This window comes from Tricharina praecox (assembly GCF_024521635.1).
Source record: "Tricharina praecox strain CBS 144465 chromosome Unknown BZA05scaffold_10, whole genome shotgun sequence".
Classification (NCBI taxonomy): domain Eukaryota; kingdom Fungi; phylum Ascomycota; class Pezizomycetes; order Pezizales; family Pyronemataceae; genus Tricharina; species Tricharina praecox.
The window spans coordinates 893,823-902,265 of NW_026250412.1; the positions used below are offsets into that span (position 1 = coordinate 893,823).

Here is an 8,443-nt window from a genome sequence, read left to right on the forward strand (position 1 = left end):
TTACATAAGCCCACAGGCAAAACTGCAAACAGCACATGTAAAACCCTCCCCACTCCCCCCCCTCCCACCTGCGCACGTTTTCCCCTTATTGCCGCCCGCCAACCATTCAGCCGCGGCGTCAGTCCCGTCTTCGGTCCTATTCCCGCTGGTCCCGTCGGAAAAGCAATTCATTAAAATTTCCAAAATTTCCAAAACATTCAAAATCTCAGAAAATTAGAAAAATTAGAAAAATTTACCCGAAGGCGCAGCGGCGCAATCTCCTCGTCTTGTGATCGTTACCTCCTAGTACTCTTGGCCGCCTTAACGCCACCCTTTCACCAAGTATTCACATTGCGTGCTCGTGTGTACTTGCGGTCTCATCTCCGTCACTCTTCTCCGTGGAGGCGGAGTCTCTCCCGCGACAACTATGATCAGCTCCACATTTTTGCCCCACGGCTCAGCCCCCTCGCCCCTCGTCGCTAATGATCGAGTGATATCCCGTGATACATACCCGCCTGGAACTTCTCGATGGGCACAATGACCTATCGTGTCGTATAACCAACTACAAATCCTCACCACAACACAACGGAAAAGCGAAATGAAATGAAACCATTGTCTACCGTAGCTTAGCTTAGATACATATGTAAGTAAATACATAGCCCCCCCTTCCCCCTCCATCTCGCCACCCGAAATGATCGCCCCAGCCCCCTCCACTACTTTCTTACTCCTTCGGACACATGCAACGCAAAAAAGGGTTCGTACATAAAGGAAAAGGAAAGAAGAAGAGACTATACGAAATGAGATGGTATAAACGCACACAAACACGAACACGAACATGAACATGAACACGAACGAAACAACTAGGTAGGTAGGTAGGTCCGACAAGAGAGAATCAAGCAGGCAAGGTAAGGTAGGTAACCACTTCAATCTCCATGCAACCATGCGCGCATGGGAGAGAGAGAGAGAGAGAGAAAGGTGGAGGCGGAGTGAATGTGTAGGTATGTGATGGTGATGGTGACCCGTTCGCAGCGGCGACGAGCGGTGGCGAGAAGGGATAGCTAGCTAGCTAGTCGAATCCATTGGTTGGGAGACCCAAACCTTCAAGCCACTCGTCCAGAATACCGGCGGTTAGTCACCGCTGTTGCTGTTGCTGCTGTTGCTGTTCCAGGGGACCCATCCCCCACATGGCCGTATCATCGTTCATCAGATTCGCCAGTATGTCCAGATCGGTTCCCCGCTGGATCCCCTCCATCTCGTTGATCATGAAGTCCTCCGTCGTTTGTTGGAGATCCCAGCCCGGATCGGTCACCCAGAGGTTTGGACTGGGACTGCCGGGGGGTACCCCGACTTCGGCGCCGTACCACCCGTTGTTGGGCATTGGTGATGAGGGCGGTGCTGCCGGTGGAACCGACGGCGTCAACGAGGGCACTTCCAGTGTCTGACTCTCGGCAAACGATCTGACCGAGCCGCCCGACGCCCTGCGCGCACCGTCGTGAGGTGAGAGCATACGCGACGACGCGGTGGCGGAGGAGTACGCCAGCGTCGAGTGGGCCAATGAATCAAATTTGGTCTTTGATTTCTGTGCGGTCGGCCACAGCTGGGACAGGTCGGCCAAGAGCTGCGAGCAACACCTGATCTCCTCCGCCAGAAACCCGCCCCCCGCTTTTGCGCGGACTTCCTGGCAGGTCCGGTGGCTGTAAAGCATCGTGATGCCCGCAAGGAATATCGAGTTCTCCGTCAGACGGGTGTAGGGGTGATACGGTGTCTCGTTGTATCGCTTCGGCCTGAAGTATATCCTGACGGTTTCGACTGCCGAGTGGAAGCATTTGTCCAGAGCAAAAGACGTCGGGTGGACGATTATTGGGCTTGGCCGGAAAAGCAACTGGATGGCTTCGTGGACCTTCAGCTCAACCAGTTGTGTTCCTGCGACTTGTGACGGAGAACCGGTACCCCGACGTATGCCCGTGAGGGAAGACCGAGCCTGCTCCTGGAGGTCGAGAAGCTGCTGGTAAGTTCTTATCTGCCACTCCCCGATATCCCAAGTGCCAGTGGATGGTGAAACTCGATACAGCATGGACTTGATGCTCGAGATGATCTTCATTATTTTAAAAACGAATACCGAGCAGCTGAAGAGGGTTCTCGAGGCCCCAATGGACTTTGAGTTTGCCAGGGAATGCGAGGGATTCGCGAGTTCCTCGTCGTTGTCTGTATCCTGGGGAAATTCAACATCGAGGGATTCGTCGCGAAGCGAGAAAGGCCTGCCAAGGGCGATGCCCAGATTCCGATCGAGAGAGTACGCACACCAGAACACGCGACGCTTGACAGCCGCCTTACCCTGGTCGCCGGGCATCTCGAATTTTCGTTGCAGGCCCAGGTCGATGCAAGTTGCCATGATTATCGCATTCAGATACCACACGTTCCGGCCGCCGGTTGCATACAGGCTGTGCATAGCCAGCAAGAGCGCATTCTGTGCACCTTGGAGGCTGCCCGTCAGCGAAACATCACCGGCTAGCTGCATTGCCGCGGCATAATAGCCTTCGCTGTTGAAATTCCCGCCCGCTCGTGTCGACAGTATGTGTGCTCCGATCGAGAGGACGATGAATGCTTGGAATCGAGCCACCGGTGCCGAAAAGCCCGGGGGTAACCCCTCCGCATCGTCGTGGCCTCGCGCCTGGCATACGGCCTGCAAGCAGGCTTCGAAGGTCGGCTGGTGAAGAAACGGGTACTGCAAGTGGACACTCTCGAAATACGTCTTGAAAAACGGCGCGCATTCCTCCATGCTCGGCAGTGGGGCTGGCTCAACGTTCGGAACCGGTGTGTGTCGTTCCAGCCCCTCCAGGTCACCATCCTGCAAGTCCCCTCTATCGTCCGCAAAGACCATGCGTGCGAAGTTGACCCCCGATGAGGATCCAAAATATTTCGGCTCCTCCGCCGCTGACAGTGCCAGCAAGCAGACTTCGTGGGGAAGTGCCGGAGTATCTTGCGCCAGCATCAATGGGCTCGCTGGAGCGGGTGACGGAGCACGGGAAGGTCCCACCTCGGAGAAGGTGAACGGGCTCATGGGCTGTAGGTATCCCGGGGATACACCGGGAGACGAGAACTCGAACGACACCGGTGTGGCACATGTCGATGCCGGTGACAGTGCGAAGACGGGCGAGGACGTAGAGCTCATGCACTGAAGAGGTTGATGGAAGTCTGGCCCGGTCGTGACGATCCGTATTGCGGGCGGTGCTGGCCTCGAGCGGAGCTCCACTGTCGGGCCGATCGATAGATCGATTTCAGGACATTGTGCTCTCACGATGTCTTCAAGCCACTTGATCCTGTTTTCGAGCTCGAGCACATGACTGCAAAGAGGTTAGCCATAGAAACGCCACCAGATATGCGCCAACTCTTCCGTCGACAGCAATGAGAGCATGTCGTGAAAGAGTCGCGTGACTTCGAAGCTCACCTTCTAGGCATGTTGTTATCGCCGGCCCTGTCGACCTCGATGCATTCCACCCCCGCCTTGACGCAGCTACGGCAAGCTGGGAGAGCGCCATCGCAGCGAATCTTTCTCGTCCTGCATCGCTGGCAGGCGGTAACGATCTTCTTTTTGAGACTCGGCGTGCCTGGCGTGGGCGTCGACAGCGACGAGGTTGATGCGGACCTGGACCTGGCCACATGTGGTTTCCCAAGAGTGGCCATATGGTTGTGGCCAAAAGACGGCGACGGGGCTTGTCCCGGATGGGGTTGCGGGGGCCACCCCGAAGTCGCACCAAGAACAGCAGCCGCAGTGAGGGACGACGGCGACGGCGACGGCGACGGGGCCGTCCCCAGGAAGCCATGCTGCTGCACCATCTCCAGATCTTGTTGCTGGTCGACATCCTCATACGAGATGGTGGGTACGGACAATGTTCGGCGTTCCCTCTGCATGTTGAGATCGCGGGGCGGTCGATCCGACCGACAGAAACGGGCAACAAAAATGCAGGAGCGGGAATAAAATTCGGAGCCAGTGGTGTGAGCGCAGGCTGTTTCCGTGCAAATGCTTATTTTTTTATATATATATTTTTATTTACGTTTCAGTGGAATGGATAATATTGGATGGCGGGGGCGGGGGAGGGAGGGGGGAGTGTGAGTATGAGGTGGGTTGTCGTATGGCGCACGAATGGATGTCGTGCAGCCGTTGAGCTGTAAATAAAAGTCGAGATGTCGTTAACGTATGTATGTAGGGTGTGTGTGTATCAGAGCTCCCCCCACCGCTGTCGTTCGACGTGTGTGGGTGTGTGAGTGTCCTTCGCTTTTTTTTCCGCGCTCTTAATCCCTTGTGGGCCCTGCAGGCAAATGCGATTCGTCCCACGGCGAGTGAGTCCTCACTGAAACCTCCCCCCTCCTCCCCCCCACGTTCAAGATAGCCTGACCGCCTCTTCGCCCTTGCGGTGCGTCTCTCCTGTCCCTTACCTTGCGCCCCACAACGTCCACGGCTCCCTCAAGCGAAGAAGGACTTGGACTTGGACTGCTGGTACTATACTCGCGCTTCGACGGGTTATCGCTGCTGGATCGATAATAATGGCTTGGAGTTGTCCTCCCAAGAACACTCCCGTCTTGGATCCCAAGACACAAGACCTTTACCGAGCTCGTCGCGGCCGCTAGGATGCGATGAAAATTGGTTGCCGCAAGTGGGAACCTCTTTTCCGACAGAGAGCGCTCCTCGCCAACCTAGATATCGATCCAAACTGCGAGGGACAGGTCAGCCTGTTGCGTCTCGTCGATCCGTAACGGCAGAGGTTGGTCAGGCACGGACATGAGAGGGTGCTCGGAGAGTAGAACAGAGCAGAGCAGAGTCGAGCGGAGTTGAGCAGAGCAGAACAGAACAAAGTAGAGTTGAGTTGAGTAGTATAGGTAAGACACCCGTACGTGAACTGCGAGCTTCGGTCCTCCTGGGGGGCTCCTCTCCTCGTCCCTAGGCGCTCTACCGGATCAGCGCGCGGGGTGAGCCAGTGTGGGCGTGGGCGTGCAGCGTGCTCGGGTTGGCCCGTGGGAACGTATGTATGTAGAGTAAGGTAGTGGAGATGACAAAATAGTTTAGTCAGTGGTTGGAGGTTAATCTTGAAGACAGTTGCGGTTGCCGTGGCGCAGGCGGCATTGGCCGTACCTACATAACAATACTGAGCAGGCACGCCGGAGGGAGCGAGATGCAACGCACATTATTACGCGCGACTGGACTGACCGAACGAAGGGTAATACCGTAATACCGTAAGGACGTTTGGGGGGTCTCTGCGTGCTGGCAACTTGACTGGCTATGGGTGGCCGGCGGCGGTGGACGAGGTGCTGGTGGTATAGTTGGTTAGTGGAGGTGGTGGCAGTGGAGGTGGTGGTCACTGGTGGTGCAGTCGTCTTGGCTCTCCGACATTAGTGTAGATTCACGGCAGATTGGGGGCTGTGCGAGCCAGCGAGCGAATGAGCAAACAGGCAAGGGAGGAAGAGAAAAAATAAGAGATCTCCTGAAGAAGCCGGTGCTTGCTTGCTTGCTCTGGAACGGCGCGTTAAGTATGTCGGTATCTAACCGCAACCAACCCACCGCCTCAAGCCTTCGATCGTGCATGGTGGGGGGAGGGGGGATTCAAGGCGCTCGTCGGGCGACTCTTTTGCGGATTCGGCTGGAGTGACCCTCTCCGGCGCCCTGGTCCCTTGTCCCGGGACCGCACCTTCCCACTTCCTCGGCCCTGAGAGTGCTCACTGCACAGCCGCGCTCCGTCCGCGGCCGCGACCGGCGCTGCATGTACGGAGGGGGCGATTCAAAGAGAGAGCGAGATCTCGGCAGGGGCAAGTTCTAACCGTCGACGCTCAATCGAAATTAAGCCCACACACGCGGGGGTGGGAATCTACCATAGTCTAACTTTCGAATCAAGGTCTCTGGAAGAAACGCTAAGGAAACGAGCCGGTGCTGAAACGCTACATGTCATCATCATCATCATCGTGGCACCGACTTCCATACATATCATACCTCATACCTTCGTTCGTTCGTTCGTTTCCAGTGGCGTCTTTTTCTCCTCCTTCTCGCCGCCGGTTATGCAACTGCAGAGATGGCATGTGGGCTGCTGGCTGGCCACCTCGCTCTCGGTCAACCTCTGCCCTGGGATGGATGGACGGATGGACGGAGCTCGCTGGCACTCTGCACTCCGCACACTGAGCTGCAGCGAGCGAATCACGATGAGGTCTCTCTCCGGGTATGTGGAGCACTCGTACATCTCCGTTCGGGCTCGAGTACCTAAGTTAGCAGGCAGAGAACCGTACATACCGTATGTACATACCGGTAGATAGATGCCCACTGCACCGCATGCAAACAACAGGAAGATAGGTAGAACCTGCTCTTCCCCGGCCAGTCAAGTCACCACGTCCAACGACCTTTGAGCCGAGTGGAGCGGAGCGCGAAAAGCATCCGGTGGATGGATGCTCTAGAGCAACTGGCAACCGGCAACTGCACTGCACATCGGGCTCACCTGTCCGTCCTGGCTGGGCTTGGCCGCTGATACCTACCATATATATAGAGGACTCGCTTGCTCACTCACGGAGACTCCTCCGTTGCGCCAGATAGGTAGGTAGAGTGGGTATGTGGTCTATGTGGTCTCCAATATCATCATCATCAGTAGCAAGTACGGTATGTATCGCCTCCCACTCTACCTATGGTACTATACCGGTACCAGTATCTTCAGCAAGTATGTTTGTACATAGAGTGTCGCCTCCCACTCTACTGGTATCATGGGCAAGTATGTAGAGTGTACCGGTGTCACCCACCGTCACTCTACTATCTGTGGCCCTTTCCATCGCGGCTCTCTTTTATACATAGTGCCCACCAGCCGCCTACGCAATAGCATGTTTTTTTGTGTTACAGGACGTGAACCGTGATGTCAAAGGATTCGTCACGATCTTTCACTCCCCAACACCTGTTCTCCTCTTTTCCAACTCCTCTCCCCAACTCCTCTCCTCTTCTCAACTCCCCCTCTCCCCCCAAAAGTTGAAAGTTGAAAGTTGACATCCCCTTAGTCCGCAGGCGGCTAGAGCCTCGCAGGTGGGGATATCTGGTTACTGGTCCATAACCTCCCATGTCACCCACCACCACCTGCAGGCTGCAGCATGCATGCATGCCAAGCGGCGGAGTTATGCCCGATATCCCTGCACTGATCAAGTTCGTTTATGGGATCCCTGTATTCCTTCCCACTAGTGGGACTAGTGGAGTGGTACACCTTCAACCGGGAGGGAGGGAGGGAACATCCCCTCGTGAGAATTGGAATTGGGAATTTCAGGTTTACAGTGGACAGTGGGTATTTGACACTTGGCAGTGGGTACTTGGCAGGCGGGTAATGTGGCGAGTGCGTGGTGTGAGGTGAGTGTGAGGTGTCGTGTGCAAGGACAGAGTGGGCGGGGGCGGGGGGAAGGCCCGACGGGGGTGTTTCCGGCGACTCGCGAGTGATGGAACCTGACTGTACGATACATAACCGACCAGAGCAGAGCACAGTAACGGTGTCCGCGCGTCCGAGCCCGATCATGTAAGCGGTGCAGCGCGAACGAACGAACGGAGTGGATTCATCACAGCTCCTCTCCGGTCACCGGTGTGAGAACTGCACGGATATGGGTATATATACACCTCAGTCACTCAGGACTCGTCAGGAGTCAGTAACTTACCCCCCTTTCGCGCAGCGAGGCCGTTTCCATTGGTTGTGCTTAGGCGCGTAATAAGTACCGGTACTCCACCGTACCGGTCGGTTCCAGGCTTCAAGCTTCTCGGCGTTTGATGGGTTGATGGGTTCGGGGTTCGGGGCTTGGTACCTGCTATAGGTACTTGTGTACTTGTCCCCCGGTATGAAAACGAGGCGACGTTTCATCACATCATGCACCGTCGCACCGAGGCCAGCTCAACTGACCGCCTGCTTTCTTTCACACTTCACATACACGTCACCAGAGTCGTGTCGTGGCTCCCGGCCGGTCGGGTTTACGGGATTTACGGGACCCCCCCAAATTCGTGGTTACTTAACTAGCTTGCGGCGCCGGCGCCGACGCCGACGATAATCGTGTCAAGAGTCAACATCGGCGACCGATGGTGGTGGTGATGATCGTTGAAAACCCCGATCCAGGCTCTCGCCTTCGTTGGGTAGGTAGTTGTGTACCGGTATGGAGGATAGGAAGTTGTGAGGAGGAGGAGGAGGAGGAGAAGGAGGAAGTTGGAGCAGAGCCAGAAGCCCGGCCGTTCGCCCGACTGTTACCTATGGTATGGTATCTACATAGATGGAGTCTTCTAGAGTATGAAGGGAGGTATAGATGGAGTCTGATGGAAGTCATAACCAGGCAAGAGGCGGCAGTGCTCGTATAACCAAATCATCAATTACTCATGACAAAAAAAACAAACGAGAACGAGCCCTATAGTCAGCCATAATCATGCCTTTAAGACCGCCTTCCAGAATACTGTGAGATTTCCAAATACCCACCT

At 55.7% G+C, this 8,443-nt stretch overlaps 2 protein-coding genes across 2 annotated transcripts; both read right to left on the reverse strand.

Annotated features, from left to right (window-relative positions):
* Window positions 1-236: 236 nt before the first annotated feature.
* BZA05DRAFT_32463 (uncharacterized protein) lies at window positions 237-1,229 on the reverse strand. Its single transcript, XM_051480467.1, has one exon. The coding sequence runs from the start codon at window positions 919-921 to the stop codon at window positions 301-303; it is 621 nt and encodes a 206-aa protein (XP_051340137.1). The 5' UTR covers window positions 922-1,229; the 3' UTR covers window positions 237-300.
* Window positions 665-4,041, reverse strand: BZA05DRAFT_396454 (fungal-specific transcription factor domain-containing protein). The gene is made up of 2 exons (XM_051483530.1): window positions 3,428-4,041; window positions 665-3,323 (listed from the first exon to the last, which is right to left on the reverse strand). The coding sequence occupies exons 1-2, from the start codon at window positions 3,889-3,891 to the stop codon at window positions 1,112-1,114; spliced, it is 2,676 nt and encodes an 891-aa protein (XP_051340138.1). The 5' UTR covers window positions 3,892-4,041; the 3' UTR covers window positions 665-1,111.
* Between the last annotated feature and the right edge of the window lie 4,402 nt (window positions 4,042-8,443).